General features: G+C 47.1%; 6 protein-coding genes across 7 annotated transcripts; 2 read left to right on the forward strand and 4 right to left on the reverse strand.

The window, feature by feature from the left end:
- Window positions 1-134: 134 nt before the first annotated feature.
- Window positions 135-5,700, reverse strand: LOC117150896 (tyrosine-protein phosphatase non-receptor type 21). The gene is made up of 7 exons (XM_033318037.1): window positions 5,332-5,700; window positions 2,610-4,566; window positions 1,681-2,548; window positions 1,401-1,619; window positions 1,142-1,318; window positions 764-1,087; window positions 135-695 (listed from the first exon to the last, which is right to left on the reverse strand). Exons 1-7 carry the CDS (start codon window positions 5,414-5,416, stop codon window positions 567-569), a joined length of 3,759 nt encoding a protein of 1,252 aa, XP_033173928.1. The 5' UTR covers window positions 5,417-5,700; the 3' UTR covers window positions 135-566.
- A 422-nt stretch (window positions 5,701-6,122) lies between these two features.
- On the forward strand, window positions 6,123-13,617 carry LOC117137400 (NADPH--cytochrome P450 reductase). Of its 2 annotated transcripts, none has more exons than XM_033298825.1 (7): window positions 6,123-6,410; window positions 9,576-9,767; window positions 10,154-10,496; window positions 11,503-11,627; window positions 11,688-12,289; window positions 12,375-13,023; window positions 13,086-13,617. In XM_033298825.1, exons 2-7 carry the CDS (start codon window positions 9,592-9,594, stop codon window positions 13,228-13,230), a joined length of 2,040 nt encoding a protein of 679 aa, XP_033154716.1. In that variant the 5' UTR covers window positions 6,123-6,410; window positions 9,576-9,591; the 3' UTR covers window positions 13,231-13,617. The 2 variants fall into 2 exon arrangements, with proteins under 2 accessions (XP_033154716.1, XP_033154724.1); XM_033298833.1 differs by lacking the exon at window positions 6,123-6,410 and adding an exon at window positions 9,195-9,304.
- Window positions 13,618-13,718: 101 nt separating this feature from the next.
- LOC117137413 lies at window positions 13,719-15,649 on the reverse strand. Its single transcript, XM_033298845.1, has 3 exons — window positions 15,053-15,649; window positions 14,779-14,947; window positions 13,719-14,712 (listed from the first exon to the last, which is right to left on the reverse strand). The coding sequence occupies exons 1-3, from the start codon at window positions 15,415-15,417 to the stop codon at window positions 13,993-13,995; spliced, it is 1,254 nt and encodes a 417-aa protein (XP_033154736.1). The 5' UTR covers window positions 15,418-15,649; the 3' UTR covers window positions 13,719-13,992.
- A 982-nt stretch (window positions 15,650-16,631) lies between these two features.
- LOC117140982 lies at window positions 16,632-18,302 on the reverse strand. The gene is made up of 3 exons (XM_033304233.1): window positions 17,858-18,302; window positions 17,625-17,793; window positions 16,632-17,560 (listed from the first exon to the last, which is right to left on the reverse strand). The coding sequence occupies exons 1-3, from the start codon at window positions 18,229-18,231 to the stop codon at window positions 16,829-16,831; spliced, it is 1,275 nt and encodes a 424-aa protein (XP_033160124.1). The 5' UTR covers window positions 18,232-18,302; the 3' UTR covers window positions 16,632-16,828.
- Window positions 18,303-19,585: 1,283 nt separating this feature from the next.
- LOC117150550 (pickpocket protein 19) lies at window positions 19,586-21,571 on the reverse strand. The gene is made up of 5 exons (XM_033317484.1): window positions 20,594-21,571; window positions 20,396-20,528; window positions 20,285-20,338; window positions 19,984-20,226; window positions 19,586-19,899 (listed from the first exon to the last, which is right to left on the reverse strand). The coding sequence occupies exons 1-5, from the start codon at window positions 21,569-21,571 to the stop codon at window positions 19,586-19,588; spliced, it is 1,722 nt and encodes a 573-aa protein (XP_033173375.1).
- A 624-nt stretch (window positions 21,572-22,195) lies between these two features.
- Window positions 22,196-23,913, forward strand: LOC117151058 (pickpocket protein 19). Its single transcript, XM_033318281.1, has 4 exons — window positions 22,196-22,395; window positions 22,449-23,037; window positions 23,136-23,724; window positions 23,777-23,913. The coding sequence occupies exons 1-4, from the start codon at window positions 22,196-22,198 to the stop codon at window positions 23,911-23,913; spliced, it is 1,515 nt and encodes a 504-aa protein (XP_033174172.1).
- The last annotated feature ends 592 nt before the right edge of the window (window positions 23,914-24,505 follow it).

Raw genomic sequence — 24,505 nt, forward strand, 5'->3', positions numbered from 1 at the left:
ACATGTATTAACTATGTTTCGGACCATCAAACCAAATTAACAAAAATAAAATGCATTTTTGTTTAGACCTCTTTTTTGGACAAGGGCGCTGGGTCTTTTGAATGTATAATTTTTTAAGAAAAAACGCTTGCACATCGTATAAGATTTAAATGTGTTTATTGCTTTTTATCAATTCGTTAATGTTTTATTTCGAAATTTATTAAAATACACATGTATAAATAGTTCGGCTTTAAACCTTAGCCCAATTGTTGTGGCTGTGGTTAGTTAACTGGCATTTTTACTGGCTTGCCAAAACAACTACCTATCCGCTACTTTTATATTTATGTATTTATAAAGTGGCCATTGTGGGGGGTTCTGTTTTTATATAAATCTAGGGCTTAAAAACTAGTTGGTATTAAAATTTAACGATTATTGGGACAACAGCTGCCATTAGAAATATAAAATTGTTGAACGGAGTTGTACTGATTTTTAAAAACGAGAACTAAATGAAATTTGTTCGATATAAACAATTTTAGCTTAAACAAAGAAAAATACTTCTTGCCAAGTTTGCCAATTACTTTAGGACCTCAGATGAGCCTCGTGCGCTTCAAATAGGTAATCAGCAGATTGTATATGAACTTGTATTGCGCCAGGGATGGTATAATGCTGTCCCGCTGATGCCTTAGCTGCCCGATAACGCGAGGTATATCCAGGTCCTGCGATTACGATCGTAAGAAAAGAATGTTTATGGAAATTGACTAAGAGATTCCCTTTCTCCACTCACTTCATTGTGGTCCAACGTGTACAGCAATAGATCGGCGGTCAGTGTTACTCCCGAACGACCGCCTCCCTCCAGACAGTGAAGAAGAACCGGTGGGTTTGTGTTGTGTCCCGGTGGAACTTCTTGCGTTGATGCCAATCGCACGGAATTCAGCTCCTCGAGAAAATCGAGGAAGTGATTCACATCGCGTGGACAATTCTGCTCCGCCCAGTCAGCGTACTGCAAATACCAAACGGATCGGTATCGACGCGATGGTACGTGATAAAGGCGCAGCTTGATGGTGGTGCATCGATCGGTGGTTTGTGAGAATTCCTGATACACTTGGAACTAGAAAATATAACCGTTGAGGAACAGGACTAAAAGCTTATGCGGTTCACTTACCTGACCAAACTCGAGACGCTGATGACTGCTACGAGGAATATAGCTCATATCCTCGGTTAGCTGGACCACCAAATACACATCCGCCTCCCATACACACTGCCAGAAGATGCGCATGGTTAGCGACTCCTGTGGCGACTGGGCCACGATATAGAACCGCTGCTTTGTGCCCACTGTGGCCTGGAAAAGAAGTTTCATTAACGAAGTTAAGAAATTAAAGTTACAAAATTGGCTTTTCATCTTGTGTGTCAACTGAACGTACAGATATGGAGGAAGCATTAACGTAACCATGCCGATTGTCCATCGATGGAGTCAGTCGCACTCTGTTGTCGTCATAGGGTAAAAAGTTAGGGTCGTGGTTCTTTGGCTCGTTCTCCTCCAGCAGGGCGCACTCGTATAGGGCATGCTCCCGTCGCTTCGGTATGCGTTCAAACTCCATGAATAGCTGCGAGTCACTTAGCTTTTGGTCTAGGATTTGGCACTGGAAGTTCACAAGCGCATTGATCAGAATGGATTCCAAATCGAAACAATTATTAACCTACCAGTTTGTCCTTTGAATATCGTCCAGAAATGGGCTGCGGCTTGTTGACGCCCGTGGACCAACGATTTGGCAAGTTGAGATCGTCTTGGGCTAGCTTCAGCTTTGCCGCAAGCTTGGAGTGCTGACCTGCCGTTGTGGCCTTTTCCCTGCCCAGCGTGGCGGACTTCTGTTTGTCGGGTGTTTTGCTGCGTGACAAGAAGTTCCAGCGCTTCTTTCGTTTTAAGTCTTTGCTGGCCGCCGATGAGGACGTGGTGTCCAGCGTTGAGTTGAACATGGAGGATGTGGAAGCAGATGTGTTGGCAGAAAGATTCATGGCACTGAACTGCTGTTGCAGCGTGTCTCCGGCCGGCGGTATCATGTCGACCGTCGACGACTTGTTTAGGCTGGCTGTTGAGCGATGTTGTCGTGGTGGAGGTGTGAGCCCCATATCTGGCGCTGCACTGGCGGCTCGGTTGGTCCGCTTAGGAGCCTGCGGTTCCAGGAACAGCAGCTCCGTGCTTGCTGCTCGGTCTGCGCCGTACTTCTTTGTATTCCCATCGTCGGGCGGCGAATTCACAGTTACAGTAACTACGTTGTTGGAGCTGGCGTTTCGAGCTGCTGGAACAGGAACAACGCCTGGGGCGGACTGTATGGACGAAGCTCTTTGACGCATAGCCTCAGTATTTGCGGCGCCACTGCTACCACCGGATGCTCTCTGTGGCAGGGGTACATTCTCGTAGATTGGCTCGATGGAACCGTTCACCAAGCTCCTCTGTAGAGGCGCCGGCGTCGCCGATTTATGGGACGAAGCAACAACTGGCGGTGGAAGCGGGCTGCTCGCTGGCGGGGGCACAGAGCTACGATATCCACTTGGCGGCAGGGTGGGTGAACTGCAAGACCGTAGCGAAAAGTATTGTTATATTGTTTATTTTACGACTTTATTCCACTTACCTCTGCGTTACCACAGATCCGGCAGCTGCAGCTGCTGCCTGACTCATCGCTGACTGACGCAGCTGGGACATTATGGACGGCTGCTCCTCGATCATGTTGAGGTTCTCGAAGGTGCCGTGCGGGGGCAGATAGGGCTGCGAGTGCCCCATGTGGCTCACATACTGGTACTGGTGCAGCATGGTGGCTCCGGAAGATGTGGGAATATTGCCAGCATGTCCGCCTGCGGGCAGTGCAACGTACTGACCGCCATTGAAGAGCGTGCGGTTAGAGACTAGATCCGGCGAGGAGCCGCTTACGTAGTTGCGGAAGCCCTGAAGGGAACGGGGAGTGGCCACGGCCAAATCAGGCGTGGAGGAGGAACTCAGCCGATTGACATACGGCGGGGGGGCCTTGTGACGCATCATGTGCATGCGCTGCGAGAGCTCCAGGTACGCCTGGGCGGGGCTCATGGGCTGTGGATGTGACTGCGGTTGATGCTGTGCCTGGTACAGGTTGATGTGGTGGTGTAGGGCAGCCGCCGGCTGGGCCACGTCCGGATAACGATGCGCAGTCATATGACCATACAGCAAGTTCTCGTTGTGCATGCCTGGATTGTGGACATCCGGTTGGGAGCCTGCATAGTAGGCATTTCCGGGCGCGGCCATTGCCAGTGCCACGTTATGGAATTCCGCTGATGGTGTGCGGTACTTTAGTTGGACCGCAGTCTCATAGTCTGGTGCCGGACGGTATGTGGGTAGCATGGCTTTGAGGCGCTCCCGCTCATCATTGTTATTGTTGTTGTTGCTACCTCCGTGATGCAGCATGCCACTGCTGCTGTGCAGGTTGTTATTGCTCAGATCCAGGCAGGAGCTGCTTTGTCCCAACATCTGGTTAGCGCTGGCAGCCAGCGAAATGTTGGAGGAAATCATCTGCTGCTGCTGAATCTGTTGCTGCTGCTGCATATGCTGCTGCTGCTGCTGATGCTGTTGTAGTTGCTCGGCGGCCGCCGCTTCATTGTAATCGTAGTCCACATAACCCACGCTGTCAACGCCCAAGGGACCACTCTCTGTATCCGCACCACTTCCCAGGCTTGACGGCGTGGCGGTGTCTATGTAGCGCTTGAAGAACTTATGCTGGCTGATGGTGAGCTTCCAGAAGTAACGTGCCGTGTCCGCCTCGCTGAATATGAAGCTACCCACGATGCTGCCGCCCCCGTCCAGCTTGTTCTGCTCGATCTTGATCGTACGCTTGTCGATGGTCACCGTGTGGAAGTCCTTCCATGGAAAATACTGCCGCCCGTTGTCCGCGTTCACCACCATCCCGTTGATGGCCAGGCCCAGCAGCAAATCATTGCCGAGCGTGTCCTTGGCCGCGAAGCGTTCCTCGCCATACCCCTCCAGCTGCTGGCAACACTGTATGTACATCTCCTCCGCCTGGCTCTGGCTCAGATGTGCAATGCCCGCCTGCTGCTGCAGGACCTCCACGATCAGTCCCTCCAGCATGCTGTCATCGTTGGCCAGGCCCTGCATGTTGCGCGGCAGGACCAGCGACTTCTTCAGATAGTCCTTGCTCTGCTTGTCGCCCTGGTAGCTGTCGTACTCCGCCTGGCGGCAGTAGAGCGCCAGCAGTATGGCCCTGCGGATATCACAGGCGATGCGGCCCTCGTAGATGTCGCTCTTTAGCTGCAGGAAGTAGTAGAAGCGCGTGGCTTCGTCGCTCAAGTGGCGCACGCCAGTGGTCACGTAGTGGCGCACGCGCAAGTAGATCTTTGGCCCCGCCGCATACTTTTCCAGCTGCCGGCTGAGCGAGCGCTCCAGGTCGATCCATTTGAACTCGTCCTCCTTGTCCTTGCCCTTGACCAGGTAGCGCAGTCCAAAGAACTCCGGTTGCTGGATCAGCAAACGTTGGCAAACGTTGTCCAGGCACTCCTGTCCCTTGCTCTCCGAGCTGATAGTGCAGTCCACGGTGCTGGAGGTGTCTGCAATGGAGGTAACCGTGAAAACGTGCTCCAAACATCGGCCTAAGCCGCTCCAAGCACTCTCAATTCGCCGCACAACAACAACTTGGCCCTGCCCGTCGCACGCGCAAATATGCAAATAAAGTTTATAATCTCTTTCGAGACCTTATACGTTTTATGGACGGAAATTGTGGTGGCGCCGCTCAAATGTCTTCTTTCATCTGTCGTATTTCCTAACTGACGAAACGTAGGCCTAGTGTCTAAAACCTTTCAGATGGTTGTAGAAATTTAGGGGGTTTTAATTGAGTCAAGGTCTTCAATTCGCTTGCCAAATAAGTACATTCAGTTATGTGTATAAGAACTACAAAAAAAGCTTTAGTTTATCCAAAAAGCGAGAGTAAATAGTATACAAAATGTGAATTACGCAAACTTAGGAAGTTCTTATAGGCGATCTGTTAGTTTCAGATTTAACGTTCACTGTTATGTGTCCTGGGCGCCTCTGTTAACTCAGCGACTGTTAGCTGGAATGCAACAAGTTGAGGCATTTTTGTGGTCAGTGCCTTGGAAGGCGAATTCCATCTAAACTGGAAGTGGGCGCCACATAACAATCGTTGTGCACATTCCCAATTAAATAATCCCAATTGCAATGGCAGACGGCAGCTGTTAAGTTGTGGCTTTGTCACCGATTGCTTGTTGTTTCTATTGTCTCGTCTCCACTGTTGCTATTGCTATTGCTGTTGTTGTTGTGGGGGGCGTAGCGCCTCTAGGAATGTGGGGCTTACTCACCCAGCAGGTGATGCACTGATATAACAAACAAACTCTTGGACGTAACATTGTACTGGCGACACTTTTTCAAGAATTTCAATGGCATTTTTCGACTATCTTGCTCCACCGGGGCTCCGCTGGGCTCACAAAACTGGCTAAAACGGCAGCACCATCGACACCACAGGTTTTTTTTGGGGGAGTAAATTGCTCAATTGGAATTAGCCGATTTGAGCCAGCTGATTAGACACGCGAGCTAGAGCACTGCGCGTATTGGTTAAGTAAAGTTAAAGATAGTAATTGGGTAGCTAACGACAATAAATAAAGGAATTCACAAGAAATAAAACGAAGAGACCGAAGTGCTGATATCGATACGCAGGTGCTGACTGAGTATCTCGGTGGCTGGCATCGAATGGATCGATAGGCGGCATCGACTATCGGTATGGCTTTGCACAGTTGACTCCAAGAAACTAGGTTTAGTTCTGTTAAGCAAAACAAATAAAACCAAGAAATAAGGTAACTAAAACAAATCAGTTTCGATTTAAAAATGTATAACAATGACTTTATTGTATTGCAGTGATTAAATAAAATTCCTAAAGAACTTAAAACCACTGTCACTTACAATACTTCGTTGTACAGAGCAAGAGAATAACGGTTTCTAGCGAACAGTGAAATATCAAACTTAACAGAGCTACTGCACACCTAGGTGGCGTTTTGGCAAAGCTCTGTTATCCGTTCCAACTACAGTGCTGGAAAGTGCGTGCAACTGAGAAATCCACTCCGCGATTCAGCGACGGTCCCTCTGGAATTCAGTAATTTAGTACTGCTGCTGCCGTGGTAGTCGTGACTTCCCCTTTGCACTTGCCGCCCTCCGTCAACGTTTTATCGAATAAAGCGAATTAAAATTAAGATCGTGGCTTCGCCCCGCTGCGTAACTGAATAAAGCGAATTTAAATCAAGGGCTTTGACGTCTGCCAAGCGGCTGAGAGGGGCTGCAACAGGAAGAGCACCAGAGACGGGGCACCAATCCACATCCACATCCAGCGATCGTCGCCTATCTATCTACAGAGGATTAGGAGCAGCGCAGTCGGAGATAGCGATCGGTGAGTTTCGAGGAGCCGAATCACAAGGCCACGCACAGTCGAAATCCAAAAAGCAAAACCCGATTACCAAAATCGAAATCCAGTCCATAATTAAGTGCTGCTTAGATATTTTGAGCGCTGCATTGGCGGTCAAGGTTGCAGCGACGAGGACAGATGATGGAGCAACCGTACCGCTCTCTCGCTCGCTCACACACACGCGCACGCACACACACTTGAGCGCCTGCGAGCGAGTTTAAAGTTCAGTACCTGTTGCTGCGCTCGCCCTATTTCTCTCTCTTTCTCGCACAGCCTCGCCGCCGCCCGTGCGATAGTGCGCTCTCGCTCACTGCGGCCGCGCTGCGTGTAATTTAATTTAATTCACTTCTGTTATTAATTTGCGCTATTTGCACGCTGTATCGCCGCCTTCCACGTCTCAAACCGAGTCGTAGGCCGAATTGCATAACCAAAAACGCGACTCGGGTCGCCAATCGGCCATCAAGTCACTTTTCTGCTCGTGGCTCTCCGCTGAGAACAGCTGTCGTCTGTCTGCTTCCCGTACAGTAAGCACTCGATATGAGCGACGATGCTATGTTCTTAATTCCCTTTACCTACCTTTCCTTATTCAAAAAATCAAGATTTGAAAAACATATGTACACCTACTTTACACATTTTCCAATTGGAGTTGGCGTTGCATTTAGTTTTCAATTCATTTAAAACAATTTGTGAAAAATGGCACCCGATTTATTGTTTTATGTTGATAATACACACACACAGTTTAATGACAAACTTAACAAAATCATAGTATCAAAATTTACTACACGTTGGCCTCTGAGAAACAAAATTGAAAGTGGTTAACTTCGGAAAGTCGAAGTTTGTATACTCTTGCTGCCTTGTATGACCGAACTCTGTAAAGTCGTACCACTTTGAAAAAACTAAGAACGTAGTAGGAAGACTGCAAGTCTAGGTATGTACGTATGTACATTTGTATGTACATATAGACAAATTAGTTTAAAATTTACATCAAACTTTTTTGCTTTGCTGCATTGTTGTACATTTCATAAGAACTTTTATGGATATAACTTAATTCTCTGAAATTCAAGTTCAAAGACCAACTAAATATATAGAATTAAATGTCATGACACCCCATTATGGGGTTACCTACCTATTAAAGGTAGACTATTAGTTCTTCCACTGAAAGAACCATTAAAAGGGTAGGTTCCGTATTGGGGTTACATTTAATGGATTTCGGTTAATCCTACCTTAATTGAATTGAGCGCGGAGTTACATTTCATCCTTTCCAGACAGACACACTTGATTTATGATAAGAAAAGCTACTAGCACGCAAAGTAAATATGCCTAGTCATGCTTACTTTATATTTCTCCGTCGATCCGGACGAGTAATTCGCGAGTGTCATCGTGTTTAGAGAATTTTAAAATTACTTTGGCCAAGCGAGATTCTCAGCGTTATCGCGTGAATTACAAGTGTGTAGGTGATACTAGATGGGAGTTTGTTTTGACTAGACCTTAAACTTTGTTTAAATGGATGGTTAAGCAGAAAGAACCAAGATCATTTATCTCATTCATCTAGATAAACTACTTAGACGTAAACTAGAGAACGAAGAATTCAGTGAGTGTTTTTTAGGAAACTTGTACTTTCACTTGAAAGTTGAACTGTCCCCACATCTGATTGAGTTTTAGGATCGATTCTTTCGCAACAAAACTGAATAAACCGAATTTATGTTTAAATTTTTGGAACAGTTTTTGTTTTTCGTGATCATATGTGTGGTTCCAAACACAAATGGGATTCCACAGCTCAAAGTTTTGGGTTCTATCATTGCGGTGTCATCATTCCGTCAACCGAACAGCACACATGGGTGACCTATAAAAAGACTCCAATTTTATGTTCACCTCCACTTGTTGTCAGTGTTGGTTGATATCGGGAGCGTCGAACACCTACCTTCCTCGAAATCGGACGAGAATGACGATACTGGCGTCGATTTGCATATGCCTCGCATGTGTTTAATATTTATTTTCTGCCTTTTGCTGACCACAGCAACAAGAACTATTACGCGACGCTATACAAAGTACACGCACGTAGTGGCGCATTAGCAACATTAAAGCATTAAGTCAAACCCGAATTCAAGGTGAGAAATCAGTAGAGCTCCTAAAACCCAACAAAACAAAAGATAACACCTGGGATCAGCTCAAACTTCCATTCGCTTTGGTTGAGAGTTCTAGTAAAAGTGCTTTCGGCACTAGTTAGAACTCGAAGCAGTCGGGGCGAACCTCATTGAACTCCAAGTGTGCATTTCAGAACCCAAAATCAAACCCTTTCAATTTGCATTTCCTATTCTTTTTTATAAATTCGGGTAAAGACTGGTATCCAAACCGTATAGCATATACATGAAAATCTTTATGTACTCCATAAACTAAAGCCTAATGAAAGGGAATGTCTTTTGTTTGTGATGTCTTCAATCCGATTTCTAAACTAAATTCTATCTCTAGTTTAACATTCATTTCGCAACTTTTAACTTGGTTGCCACTGCAAATGAGCCTTTGCTCAGTGCAGTTGGTGATTTCCTGGGAACAACGGCTGGTAAAGGTGTTAATCGAGTGATTGGAAATCAAATTTAGTTATTTTGCGCCGCTCAAAGAGTTTTGGCTTGGGAACAGCGCATTTCGAACGCTTTTACTCGCTTTCATCATATCTCTCGACAGGCGGCGGCGTTCGATAAGCGCGTGCATAAAACCTGTTGCTCCCGGCGGTCAGTGAGCAGTGCTCCCTAACGCGAAACACACGTTGCGTCGCCACAGAGGCGGATCGAATCGAATTCATAGCTTTAATTGCACCAGTGCAGCACTGCAAGTGATCGACGGAGCAGTCGTAGTTGTCAGTGCAACGGGTACGTCCCAAGGTACGATCGATTAAAACCAGATGCGCGTTTTCAATGTCAACCGGCGGCGCTGGCGGAACATCCAGCTAGAGCGGTACCTTGCACCGTTAAGACAAGTGCGGAAGCGGACGGACTACCGTTAGACGCACAGGCGATGCTACGCCGCCAGCGCTGGCATACGTGGAATACATTAGAGTGGTTGTCCAAAGTGCGCGACATGCAAATGGAGCTAGACCAATGTTATGCAAAGCGAAAACTAAAGCGCCGTGAATTGTGTGCCCTTTTTTTGCAGTCATACACTTACCACCATGGCCAGCGAGCAAACGATTGATGGAGCAGCCGCAATTCCCAGCGGCGGCGGCGACGAACCCTTCCTGGGCCTGCTGGACGTAGCCCTACTGGCGGTGCTAATCGGCGGCGCAGCCTTCTATTTCCTGCGCAGCCGCAAGAAGGAGGAGGAGCCAACCAGGAGCTATTCCATACAGTAAGTATAGTTGAATCTGAGAAATCTGAAGGGTTCCGAAGTCCAAAACCATGGCGAGTCTTTAATTGAATCAGTTTCTTGATAAACCTTTCAAAGAACATGCATATCATGCCCACAATTCAATATTTGAAACTGCTTCTTGAATGAAATGCCTGATCTATTCGGTTCATTCCATCACAGATCGATATCTTCCTCCTGATTTTTGGAATCGATCGGACATTATTTGACGCTGTATGATTCACACATCGCAAATGAATGTGTGAATACGATTGTGTGATTCATATGATTCATTCGTTGTTTATCTCGTTCATCTGCGTGTTTACCTGCGTGTTAAGATAAGATTCAAATTTGACTGGGATTTTAACGCATATCTTTACCTTCTCCAGACCCACCACAGTGTGCACCACCAGTGCGTCGGACAACTCGTTCATCAAGAAGCTCAAGGCATCCGGACGCAGTCTGGTCGTCTTCTATGGCTCACAGACCGGAACAGGCGAGGAGTTCGCCGGCCGTCTGGCCAAGGAGGGCATTCGTTACCGTCTGAAGGGCATGGTTGCCGATCCCGAGGAGTGCGACATGGAGGAGCTGCTGCAGCTGAAGGACATCGACAACTCGCTGGCGGTCTTCTGCCTGGCCACCTACGGCGAAGGAGATCCCACTGACAACGCCATGGAGTTCTACGAGTGGATCACCAGCGGCGATGTCGACCTGACCGGGCTAAATTATGCGGTGAGTACGAGCGATATCACACGGAGCGGCCTTATCTGCACGCATACTGATTACACGAATCCCCCTCGCCAAACACGGAGTTCGTTCCTCTTATCAAAACACTGTGCCACTGATAAGTGATATATATTCCCCGCCCAATCGCAATTTTGGCTATCTCACCGTATTTGAGCGCTTTGAGTTGTTTGTTGTGTTTTGATACAGCTGATGTAAGCGGATCGAAAACATTTGAAATGGCATTGGCGGATCCTAATTAGCAGATAGCCTGTAACCTGATAGTGTAGCGCGCCCGGAAGAGTTTGTTTTTGATAATAAATCTACTATTATTACTCATCATCCACCAAATGCCAGCACTTCAGCGTAGGTAAATTGATAGAAATCTATTCGTTTTTTGGCAGCCTTATGAACAACGTTAAATATAGCATATTTTATTATGGCCGCCAGTCCAAATGGTAGTAAACCTAAAATGAGTTCTTGCTTATCAACCTTATCAGTTGCCCAATTTGAATCCCCCGCCAACCTAGCAGCTCAAAAATGCGTCGTTCTCGTGCCGCAGCATTCGGCTTTTGCCTGGCAGCAGTCACATGGAATTTTTAGTTGCTTCTTGAAAAACAATGTGCTCAATGTCGATCTCTGTTCTTGCGCAATTTGTTTACAATTGCCGTGGAAACTCTGCGGATCAATCCAGCAAATGTCGACCGGAAAATGCAGAGCTCGATCGCCACATCTGCCCACCTGTTCGTCAGGTTCCGCCCGCAAAAGCTGTGCAATTTGCTCGGCATTTTGAATAGTTTACGTAATAGAACAGCTGTCGCGAAAAGAAAGATTGAATGGAAGGTATTATGAAGTTCTGTTCTACAATCAATCATAGTTCAAACTAAATAACTGATAAGTGATAACCCTTGAGTCTCATTATAATAGATGGTTTAGTCATTCATTCATTGCTTTGAGAGTTAAGTTAACTGAATTTCATTCTGTAGTTACTAAATCCACTCTTGTCTGTTTTCAGGTCTTTGGCTTGGGCAATAAGACCTACGAGCATTACAACAAGGTGGCCATCTATGTGGACAAGCGACTGGAGGAGCTGGGCGCCAACCGGGTCTTCGAACTGGGACTGGGCGACGATGATGCCAAGTAAGTGATAATGGTGTAGCCAACACTATGAACGGTACTCAAGTGATATTTCCCCAACAGCATCGAGGATGACTTCATCACGTGGAAGGATCGATTCTGGCCCGCCGTGTGCGACCACTTCGGCATCGAGGGCGGCGGCGAGGAAGTGCTCATCCGTCAGTACCGTCTGCTGGAACAGCCAGAGGTGCAGCCTGACCGCATTTACACTGGAGAGATCGCCCGCCTTCACTCGATTCAGAACCAGCGCCCGCCCTTCGACGCCAAGAACCCCTTCCTGGCCCCCATCAAGGTGAACCGCGAGCTGCACAAGGGCGGTGGCCGCTCTTGCATGCACATTGAGCTGAGCATCGATGGTTCCAAGATGCGCTACGACGCCGGAGATCATGTGGCCATGTTCCCTGTTAACGACAAGAGTCTGGTGGAGAAGCTCGGCCAGCTGTGCAACGCCGATCTGGATACTGTGTTCTCGCTGATCAACACCGACACGGACAGCAGCAAGAAGCACCCATTCCCTTGCCCCACCACGTACCGCACCGCTCTGACCCACTACTTGGAAATTACGGCCATACCCCGCACGCACATCCTCAAGGAGCTCGCTGAGTACTGTACTGACGAGAAGGAGAAGGAGTTGCTGCGCAGCATGGCCTCCATCAGTCCCGAAGGTACGAAATTATTCATAAGACTTATTATTGCTGTACCAGTAATAGGAACTTCCAAGAACATATACTAATGAATGTTGAATTGCAGGAAAGGAGAAATACCAGAGCTGGATCCAAGACGCCTGTCGCAACATTGTCCACATTTTGGAAGACATCAAATCCTGTCGCCCTCCCATCGATCACGTTTGCGAGCTCCTGCCCCGCTTGCAGCCCCGTTACTATTCCATCTCGTCGTCTGCTAAGCTGCACCCCACTGATGTCCACGTGACAGCCGTTCTCGTGGAATACAAGACGCCGACGGGACGCATCAACAAGGGCGTGGCCACCACATATCTAAAGAACAAGCAACCGCAGGGCAGTGAGGAAGTAAAGGTGCCGGTATTCATCCGCAAGTCGCAGTTCCGTTTGCCTACGAAGCCAGAGACACCTATCATTATGGTGGGTCCTGGCACGGGCTTGGCCCCCTTCCGCGGTTTCATTCAGGAGCGACAATTCCTGCGCGATGAGGGCAAGACCGTGGGCGAGTCGATTCTCTACTTCGGTTGCCGTAAGCGCAGTGAGGACTACATCTACGAATCCGAGTTGGAGGAGTGGGTTAAGAAGGGCACTCTCAACCTGAAGGCCGCCTTTTCTCGTGACCAGGGCAAGAAGGTCTACGTGCAGCACCTGCTCGAGCAGGACGCAGATCTTATATGGAACGTGATTGGCGAGAATAAGGGGCACTTCTACATATGCGGGTAAGTAAGCTAGAGGATCGGCCAGCACACAAGATTCTCACCATCCGTTCTACCCATTTCAGTGATGCAAAGAACATGGCCGTGGACGTTAGGAACATTTTAGTGAAAATTTTGTCCACTAAGGGTAACATGAGCGAGGCTGACGCCGTGCAGTATATCAAGAAGATGGAGGCTCAGAAGCGCTACTCGGCCGATGTCTGGAGCTAATCTGATCCAAAAGCCAACCGATGATAAGCGTAAAGTTTTCTAGTTCACTAAGCTATGTAAGCGTAATTTTTGGTTTGGGAACTTCATGCTGCAGTTCAACAAACGAATGAGTAACGATTAAGTGTATGTCTAGTGTAATTGACTCTAGCTTGACCCTGGACTGTTTGATGGGACAAACTGAGATGGAATCTAAGTAATGAAATGAGCGGAGTAACAAGTTAACGATTAAGTAGCTGTGTACGAGTGCAGATTAGTTAAAGTCCTTTATATGAGCGATTTACTTCGTATTCTCTTGGTGATTTCAATACAAAAACGAAACATGTGCAATTAAACAGTGACATTGCAATTGTATTTTTATAAATAAAGAAAAGTACGGTTGACTTCTTTAATAATGTGTGTTTGATGTTTTCGAAGTGGGATAAGGATAAGTAGGGAACATTCCAATTGAAAGTTTAAGAAATAGATCTTATCTAATCATAAATGAAGATTTGATTTGCCTGGAAGAAAATTCAAGTGCTGCATACGTTTTGGCTGAAAAATAATTATAGTTCCTGTCACACATTTGGCGCTTTTTTAAAGTGAAAATAGTAAAAAGTGCACATAGCTGGTATTTTGTTTTTTATATAATATATACAAATTTTTGGCAAGGTTTTTGAAACTTTAAACCTGAATATTTTGTATTTTGAAATACATATTTGAAAAAATCCTAATATGGGTAGATATATTCAAAAGATACATATATAATAGTAGTGCAATTGTACTTTAATCCAATACTCCAGCGCGTTCAAAATGCGGTAGCGTGTAGCGCAGCGTATCCGCCAGTCGGCGAGACTGGAACATCTGACGCACCTTCTGCTTGGCAAAATCGGCGTCCTTGAAGTTCTCCAGGTTGTTGTCGGCCGTTTGGGCCTTGTCCTGGCTAACAGTGGGGAAAATGCCGTAGCTGGCAAAGAATCCGTAGGATTCGCGGCGGTGAACCTCCTCCAGGATTTGCTCGTAGCTGGGCACCGGTATGCCCATGTCCAGGTCGAGCAGCGTTTTGGCCAGCCGCGCGTGGTAGGTGCGCAGCAGCTGGGTTCGCCGATGACGCAGTACGTCCAACGTCAGGCTGGTGTAGAAGAAATAGTTGAGGTCGATGCCCGGACTGCCCCACACGCTCAACTGAAAGTCGATGAGTATGAGGTCCTGCGGACGCTGTGCTCCGTCGTACTTGAACAGCATATTGTTCACCCACAGGTCACCGTGATTGAGTACCTTCACCTCCTTTTCCAGCGGTGCCTGGCTGCGTTCCAAGTTGGCCCGCTGATTTTGCATGTACTTGCCGATCTTCTCGGCGATCTTCTCGAAGCCAGGCCACGTGCTCACAAGGTGGTGCAACTCCTTGCCGTTGCCCGAGAAGAACTGCATCAGTAGTCCATCGTCTTTGGCCAAGCCCCTCGGCGATAGCATTCCGTCGCCATATGCATCGAAGATGTGCGGATCCTGGCCAAGTCGTATCAATTCCATAAAGTTTCACCACTATAATTAGTTTATAAATGATACACTTACCACCACAGCCAAGGCCATCGAAGTGGCATGAAACTCCGCCAAGCGCTCCATGACCAGCTGACAATGCTCCTCGTTCAGGCCCAACTCCCGCGAAGCCATCACGAAGCCCTTCTCCGCCAGATCTTCGAACACAAGGGAGTTCTCCGGCTGTTTTAGGCAGTGGTAAAGTCTTTGGAAGATGGTTTAGGATAAACAGTGGTTTAGGATGTTGCAACAGTGCGTATGAGTAATGTGAGATTGAGCAGTAGTCAGCTAAAGATCTTTTGAGACTCACTTGGGTCCGAATCTCCGGTTGCACTGCATCAAGAGCTCCAGCCGCGGAAGCACTTCGTAATAGGTGATCTTCTCCTTAAGGTAAACTTGCAGGTCATCAATGAACTCCACCGAGTCCAGGTGGGGAATGCTCTTCACAATGAACGCCATGTGCTGCTCCGGATGATCGGGGCGCTTGAACGAAACCTTCACTCGGTAGATTTGACTGCAGTAGTTCTCGCCCGTGCTGCTGCCCATACGGATGTGAATGGAGAGCAGCTGCACCCTGGCTGTTCGCAGGGCTGTCTCCAGCACCTCCTCGAAGAAGGGTACGTCCAGGTGGCTGGGTGGAGCAACCACGTCCGCGTCGAACACAATGCTACACATCTTGGGATCGTTTGAAAAGTGGCTACCGGGCGGAGCTCAATTTATATACGTGTCGCTATGATCTTGCCCAGCTGAATCCGGCGGCGCAATTAATTATAGTTATGTGTATCCAGTTATGTGTAGTATTATACTTCAGTTATATATAGACTTTAATAGGCGACAACGAGATGTCTAATTTTTCGATATTTGTAAAACACGCAACGCGGAGACGTCGACCTTTTTAGGCGCACTTAACTAGTAATTTGACTTCCTGTTTTGAACTCTGCCGACAATATTCAGTTTGAATCTTTTTCGAACTCTGCTGGATGGATTCCACTTGCAGCGATTGGCAGCTCATTATCTTATCAAGTTTTGATTCCAATTTGCATTAATCCAACGAGTTTCTGATAAGGGAACGCTTTCAGTCAAGTGTCAATCCGAAGCTAACTATACGCGAACGCTTCCTAAATATATTATTTTTGTACGTAATCGTTTATATCATATTTGTTTGGCATGATTAAATTCAATATCCCCCTTACAGGTAATATGATTCGTAATTGGCCAGATATCGTACTGAACACAAGGTTTAGATCATATTATTAAGATGGCTACTATCCTAAATTTTAGGTGATGGGGATTATAAAAAAGAATATGCCTCATTCGGTACTTTATATAGGCAATCTGTTGTAGCAACGCTATAGCTTTAATAAACACATTAGACAGATGATAACACTATTAAACTTTTTTTATAAGTTGACCTAATGATAGAGCCCTAATAAAATGTTCCCAGGCTGCAGAATGTTTGAAGGAAACAACAACCATGAAATCATCAAATTCTGAATGCACGTGATCGCTTAGGGTATTATTATCTAATACCTACGTTGTTATTCAAGATGATTGTAAGCTTTATAAGGAATGCGAAATATATAATGTGAAATTATTCAATTCGAGCTGTACGTGCTTCAATCAGGTTTCCTCCATGCCAAACTCAATCATTTTAATGATTGCTTCAGATCTCGAAACCTACAACCCGAAATCTAACCATATATGTATATGTCCCCGATTCGATTGCGACAATGTGATCTTATCTTAATATTTACTATTTCGGAAGCATCAGAAATTAAATAAGATAAGTGGTTTACTTGATCGACTATGAATTGAAAACATAAGTGGTTTTTGTGTTGTGCAAGCCACTGACAATTGTCTGATACCATATTCCTATAATCAGAATTAAACATACATTTCGTTACTTTGATTTATTGCATTGAAGTCAGGTTTGGTACTTTAATCAATCCAAAAGCCCATAATTTGCACTTTACATTCTCAGGCAAGAAGCTAATATAGCTTTATCAAGGATGTGTGCCTCGGAAGAGCCTCCATTTATATCACAAAGGTAAAAGAACCCCAACCATCATAATACTCATGCCACTTTTCAGTAGTCCCCGAAGACGCCAATTGAATCCGCTCGCTTCAGAGCCCACTTTTGGTGGTCGTTCAGGAACTTTTGCGAGAAGATGGCATCCATCTTGCGCTGCTTGAAGGCCTCGTCCTGCATGTTCTCAATGCTGTTGTCCTGGGCCAGCTCCTTGGGCATGGTGATCATGGGCAGGAAGGCGAACATGCCGAAAAGTCCGTAGGTTTCGCGGCTGCGCAGCTCGTACTGCAGATCCTCGTAGCTGGGAATGTCCTCGAAGCGTGCGTACTCCAGAGCATCCTTGAAGGCCGCATAGTACACCTTGATGAGCTCCTCGCGGCGCTCCTGCAGCAACTGCAGCTTGATGCTGGTGTTCAGGAAGAAGTTCAGATCGCAGGCCGGACTGCCATAGAAGCTGAGTTGGAAGTCCACGAAGATGGCGCGCGTGGGAACGTCCGGCTGTGCGGCGTTATCGTATCCGTACATGAAGTTGTTGGTCCACATGTCTCCATGGTTGAGCACCACGTAGCGATCACCCTTCCTCGGCCTGGACGCATCCGCACACACGTTCCGGAAGTTGTCCATGAAGCGCTGCAGATGCTTGCTTATCTTCTCGTAGCCGGCCCAGCTCGCTGAGCTCTTGATGAGGCCCTTGAGGAAGCCGCCGAACATTTGCTCGAAGGTGTCGCTCTTCATCAGGATGTCCTCGCTGAGCATGCCACGCGTGTACTGCTTCACAATGGCAGGATCCTGTGGAATTGCAAAAAGGAAGTCAGTACGCAGTTGGGGGATTCTCCAAAGTCATCACTGCTACCTTCTTGGCCAGCACCATGGAGGTGGCATGGAACTTTCCCAGCTGCTGGAGAATGAGGGAGGCGTGGTTCCAGTCCAGACCCGCTTCACGCGAGGCCACCTTGAATCCCTCCACCTTGAGGTCGCTGAACACGATCGTTTGCACCGGAGTCTTCACGGAGTGATAGTATCTGATGTGGGATAGAGATGCTAGTAAGCACGGTGTACTTTCATCTACAACTTTTACCAACTTACTTTGCTCCGAATGTGTCGCCACGGCTGAGGATATCCAATCGAGGCAAGACATCGGTGTAGGTCTGCTTCTCCTTGATGAACACACAGACATCCTCCAGAAACTGAGTGGCTTCGGTGATCGGAATGGTCTTCACAATCAGCGAAAGCTGCTCCGTCACTGGGGATTCCCCACCATCGGCCCACCTAGCGAACGTGACTCCGACACGGTAGATAGCCGAGCAGTAGTTATCACCCGGATTGCTGCCCCACGCAAAGTTGATCTCCTTCAGGGTCACCTTCGACTCCCGCAGACCCTCCTCCAGGGTCTCTGTGAAGAAGTGCTCGTTGAGATACTCGGGCACCGAGATACTCTGCTCGTTCTTAATGACCACCATTTCGAAACTGCAACTAAAACGAGATACTTCCGATCGAAACCTTAACGCTTGCCTTTCGCAGCCAACTGATTTTGCGGCCTCGTAGAACTCGGCGTTTTATATTTGCCCGCAATAGTGTTAGTTTTTTGGGAAATGTTTATACGACAATTTCGAGCTTTTCATATGACTGTGGTGTCATCGTAAAAATAAACTAATTGGGTGGTAAAAAGTACAGTGGGTCGAATATGATTTGAATTTCGACTTGAATTCTATTTCCATGTAAAGTTATATCTTTAGTTTCACTTAAAATAATTTCGTATGTACTTCTTATGTACTTTTTTATAAAAATTTTTTAAATGTTGTGCTTCCTAAGCAATACCATACTGCAATATCTTGTATATACTATATATATTTTTTGACATTTTCTTATATTCTTTCTTTATTTTTTACTTTGTCAAATCAACTGTGACCCACTGTCCGAGCGTAATAGACTGCTTGCCTCGAGCTTTCTTAGAGCCAAGAGTCTCTGTCCAGTTTTGCATAGTCATCCACATCCAACGAAATACACATGCTTGTGGGTTGATGAAACCCTAATTAATTTTCAGCTCTTGTGCTTCGTTTTGTTTTGATAGAAGCAACCTGCTGAACAAAGTCATTCGACCACGTCATAGGTGCTCTATTGAGAGATTGAGATTCGATTCGGTTGATAGTTCGGTTTGACAACAGGCGGTGCTCCGCTGCTGGAACACCGCCCGTCAGTGGGTCAACAGACCGGGTATTTGCTCCGGGTGTTATCACCCGGCCCTGCTTGAGGCATCCGTATCGGAATATACTAGAATTATAGAAACGTGCCGGCCAGCTCATACATATATACATATGTGCTCATGTTAGTCGTACTTTTTACCCACGATGATGATAGTGTTAAACGACAACGGGTTCAGGGTAGGATTTGGACAGCACGGGGTATTTGCATCACATTTTCATATTCACCTAGTTTCTTACTTGGTTATATTAGTATTTTCTCTGTATGATGACTAGCATACAGTCACATCGAGTGAACCAACTCTTTTAGTAATTAACATTAAATAAATGAAATTTATCTTATTTCTTAATGTAGCCGGAAATCGAAGCTAATCCGCTCCTGACCAAAGGTAATGAATATTGCCTCAGTAGTAGAAGCCCAGCCCATCATCCACCTTATCATGCACACGCTAACAATAGATTAAATCATTTCCAGCGAGCTTTTGCGCTATCACACTCAGTAATTTCAGTGTGGCACAAAATAATTTAAAACACTTCAAAAAATATTTTAAAACCAAACGGAATAAAAACATTTTAAATGAATTTAAATAAATATTTTATTTGTTCACTCGATTTACTTGCCAATAACATGCTTTTGAGCAAATGGTATGCGGTGCCAGTTTTGAAAATTCGCCTTCTGCTGTTGCGCCTTCTCGGCCTTAAGTTGCATAATGTAGTTCTCCATCAGCTGACTGGGCGTGGTTTGTTGGAAGTTCAACGTGGGCGTGGGCACGGTTACGCCCAGATCCATCTGCCGTCGAGCCTTCCACCTTCGACGCAGTCCGTCCAGTCCAAAGGCCGGCACCTCAATGCACAGGAAGTAGGCCAGTTCCATGCCACTAATTAGGGAGCAGCCAAGAAACAGTCCGGCAATTCCACCAAAGCTAACTGGAAGAAAAAAGCTATATCTTTTGATACATAGTTTCTGGAACAAGCTACGGGATTATAGAAGCTACTTGATTTTGTACTGACCCATTAAGTCCACCCAGCCGAAGACGAGGCTGGTGCGATAGACCATAATGGTCTCGAAGCGGAAGTGCACATCCAGATCCACATAGGAGTTGTTCGCGTACACATCCGGTGGCAGAAAGGCGGGCCGGACATCGCTGATGTAGTTGAGGGAGTAGCAGTTGCGGAAGCACTTGCAGGACATGCCCTGGAAATGGTTGCGAACGAACTCCTTCTCGCCAGGATTGTGGGAGTAGATGAGCAGGTCTATGGGATGGGGATCTGGGTTATAGAAGGTTTTGAGTGAGGCTGAACTCCTACTAACCATTGTGCTCAGCGAGGCACAGCAAATCCTGCGCCCGACACGACCGATATTGACCTGGTCAGAGGAACCAATGAATCGATCATTTGGAAACGATTTTGATAACGTGCTCACCCGGTGGAAACAGCAGGTCCATTGTGCAGTTGCAATAGCGCACCAAGTACTCCTGATGGCACTCGGACTGGCAGTTCTCAATCATGTAAACGTATCCTTGCAGCGACTTGAAGTCCTTGCTGTTGTGCTCATCCTTGGGGCATCCAAAGTGCTGGATTAGGTATTACCTTGGTGGGTATTAAACAGATAGCCACTCACATCGAAGACACACTGGCGCTGGTCGGAGCGAACTCCCCTGGTGTCGTTGTCATAGAAGTAGATGACGGGCTCGATCTCCAGGGTCGTCTCCGTGTTCGCGGGCACGAAAAACGGATTGTTGTGCCACACGAATGGCTCGGTTACCATGACATCGATACCCTTCATGGCACTTGTCTCCCTGTGCCCCGGCCAGTGCTTCTCGGGCTGGATGAGGACGCGCACGGAGAGGGCGCTCATGGGACCAGCCGACCCTGTGCGCCAAGGCCACATGGGATCGAGCAACTGCATCCGTCTGCCCTCTTCCGTTTCCAGCGAGTTGAAAGCCCAACACAGGCCGTTCTTGCTGCGCCGCTTCGAGAAGATCTCGCAGCAGTCGTGGGCGTGGTGCCGCCACAGGCAGTCCGCGAGCAGCTCGTGGCAGCGCCAGGTCATGAAGTCCACCACCAGGCTGAAGTTGACGTAGTTGAGCAGCTCGGTCGGCTGGTTGCGCAATCGCTCAAAGGACTGAAAGTGCCCAAAGTAGGCATCGTCGTAGGTGCCCACAATCAGCTCGAAGAGCTCCAGCTGAGCGGCGTCGCTGCCGTTGGCCAGGAACCTTGACTTCGCCTCCGCCAGGCGCTGCCAGTTGAGGCGATTCCGGTTGCAGATCGTTATGACCGGAAAGGGTATGCGGTAAACCGGGAACCGCGTGCTATCCACCACCGTCTGGAAGTGGGCGGCGTTGTAGCGGGCGGAGAGGATCAGGCACACGTACACCGCGCCCAGGAAGGCACTGACAAAGGTGCACAGCCAGACGATCCGCTCCCACCGACTGGCCTTGGCAGTGAGCAGCCTGTCCAGGCCGTGGATGGTGGTCCGTTTGCCAAAGCGCAGGGCCAGCTGCCAGGCCGACTGCGCCAACTGTTGGGCCAGGCGACTGGATCTCGATGGCTGCTGCTGCTGCAGAAGCTTTGAAGGAGGAAAGTATACCAGTGTCATGTCGGCACAGGACTCACTGAGTCTGGTCGCAAGGAATGCCAGGTTTTTATACCGTCCATGTGCCGTGAACGGAATGCGTGCTGAAATGCAGTGGTAATTAGATGCCGTTTAGCGCGTTGACAAGCCACAAAATGCGGCTGACATGCCGACCCCTTATTAGCCCAATAACTGACTGACCCGGCTGTCACCCAAAGGTCGGCTCAATCGATTGCCTACTCCCATGAGATCTAACCTGATTCGCAGCCAATGGTCATGGTTAGTGCTAATGAGCATCGAAATAAATTCAATTGAATGCAATCAAACGCAATTGATTTGCAAACAGTGATAAAAAACGGTTTGGAATGGTGTTGCGACCTTTGAATACCCTAAGATACACTATCGAGCATTTCAAACTGATTTTTTCCAGTTGGTTCTATGAGTAAAGGAACTTTAAAATAGCTATTCAACTGCCACTCAAAGATTAAGTCGATCTCTTGATGTGAAAAGCTAATTGGCATCAAAATCAGGGAGGACTTGTTTTATATATGTGGCAAAGTGATTGATGTATTCAACACCTTGCAAGGATCAAAACATTTCGAGCTCGGTTATAAAAGCCATGATGCACCATAAAGGACTCACATCAAAATGTTCGTTCGCTCAACCGGAAAGGAATCGCGAGTGGTGGCTAATTGGATACGGCGACAGGACCAAAATCCTTTGGCGCCAGTCAATACGAAATCTGAAAACCAAAGAGCTTGGACCTTACTGATCGATAGCTACATATCCAGATCGCACATCCATGGATTGTATTTGCTCTTCTTGCCCTCGATGCGACGACGTATGCGGTGAGATTAGCAAGTCATCATCAAGTTGGGAAAAAACAATATATCTTTGATAGAGTTTTGTGGGCACTGGCCCTGATCTGCGCCTGCACCGTTCTGTTCCACGTGAGCTATTTGCTGGGTGAGCGGTACCACAACAAGCAGTTTCAGACCATCGTTGCCCACGCCCATGCCTCGATCCACCACATCGCCTTTCCAGTGGTCATCATCTGCAACAAGAACCGACTGAACTGGTCTCGGCTGCCCGAGATCAAGTCGTTATATAATATCACGCCGGCCCAAGATGAACTTTTCGATCGCATCCTCACCGCCTACGATGGCTTCAGTTTTCACAACTTCAACGCATTCGATTCGCTGCTTGGCGAGTCCTTGGATGCACTCAATCACCTGAACTTCACGGAAATCGTGATCCAGATGTCGTGGAGATGCGACGAAATCCTGAGAGATTGTCACTGGCAGACAGCGTCCAGAGACTGCTGTAAACTCTTTCGACCCCGCCGCCTGCCCCTCGGCTATTGTCTGGCATTCAACGAGCTGGAAAAGCGACGGGGCACGGAGACTGGAATCAACACGGGGCTACTACTGAGGCTACTTCTGCGGGAGGCGCAACATGCTCCAGGAAATCCAGGGTTGAAGGGCTTCTGGGTAGGTACAAGTCTCAATAGGGGCTGGTTAAATAAGCTTCTTTTTATCAAAATATAAAGAGGACGGCTAAATCCTCTAGAATTTTGTTCACCTTCCAGCTAACAGTGGTGGAATCTTCAGTGTGGTTTGGTTTCCCCATCGATGTGGTGCCCCACAGCCGCACCAATGTGGCGGTTACAGCGGTATACCACTACTTTGACGAGAGCGCCTTGAGCCTGCCCTCCAGTTGGCGACACTGCGTCATGGACTACGAGGAGGAGAGCGAACACTTTCGTACGCTGGAGGGCCAGAAGTATATGCTGGAGAACTGCCAGGCGGAGTGCCAGCAGCGGTATCTGCTGCGGTACTGCAACTGCTCCGTGGACCTGTTCTACCCGCCATCCGACTACCCCGCTTGCCGGCTGAAGGATCTGCCCTGCCTGGCGGCCCACAACCATTTGCTGCAAAACTTCGAGCAGCCCGGGGAGCATCCATATGTGCACCGGGAGGAGTCCGGCCTGGTCTGCGAGTGCCTGCACAACTGCAAGTCCCTCACCCTGCTGACCGATATGCGGAAGAGTGTCCTGCAACCCTGGCTGCAGCCCAATTCCAGTGCCATCGAGAGCATGTGGCTCAACGTGTACTTCAAGAAGCCCTCCATGCTGGTCTACAAGACCAACCTGATTTACACCTGGGTGGACTTGATTGGTATGCTATTGTGATGAATCTATGTGTATATGAATCCATGTATCCATTTCAGTTTCATTTGGAGGCATTTGTCAGCTTTGCTTGGGATGTTCAATTATCAGCCTCATCGAGTTCGTATTCTTTGCGCTGTACAAAGTACCTCAACACTATTGGAAGCGTTTTTCGAACGAACATCGTAGCAATGAATGACGCAGTTACTTTCTTACTTAGTTCTCAAAGAAGCTTTATGAGTTTTCACTTATTTATAAAATATTTTTTTAAAGGACGAATCATTATTCTGATATCCTCAAAGGTTATTGGTTTCGTAATTCAAAATGTCTATTTCTGGTTTTTTACTTATATTCTACATTAAATATACTTGAAATATTAGCAAAGACTCGAACCTCGTTTAATTATACAACAATATGGAAAATATCATAGAACGTCGACAACAACATTACTTTTCGAAATTAATTTCGAAGTTCTTCATTTGCCATACATCTTATATTCTACACATAATTTACTTATAAGTTACTTATTTTTACATTACACGTAAAAAATATCACGAAATTCATAGATTTGCTAGATAGCTCTTCGATATCGAATTCATGATTCGAAAATATTTTCGAAGTGGTTTCTTTTACTTATATTATACAGTGAATGTATATTTTATGGCACAACATCGTATGTAGAATTCCTACGTGTGCTATTATACAATTCGTTTCAGCTGCCAGAAGGTAGATGGATTTTTGATTTTACTGTGTCTGAGAATTTATTTATAAACCAGCAACAACAACTATTT

Source organism: Drosophila mauritiana, chromosome 2L (genome assembly GCF_004382145.1).
Source record: "Drosophila mauritiana strain mau12 chromosome 2L, ASM438214v1, whole genome shotgun sequence".
NCBI lineage: Eukaryota > Metazoa > Arthropoda > Insecta > Diptera > Drosophilidae > Drosophila > Drosophila mauritiana.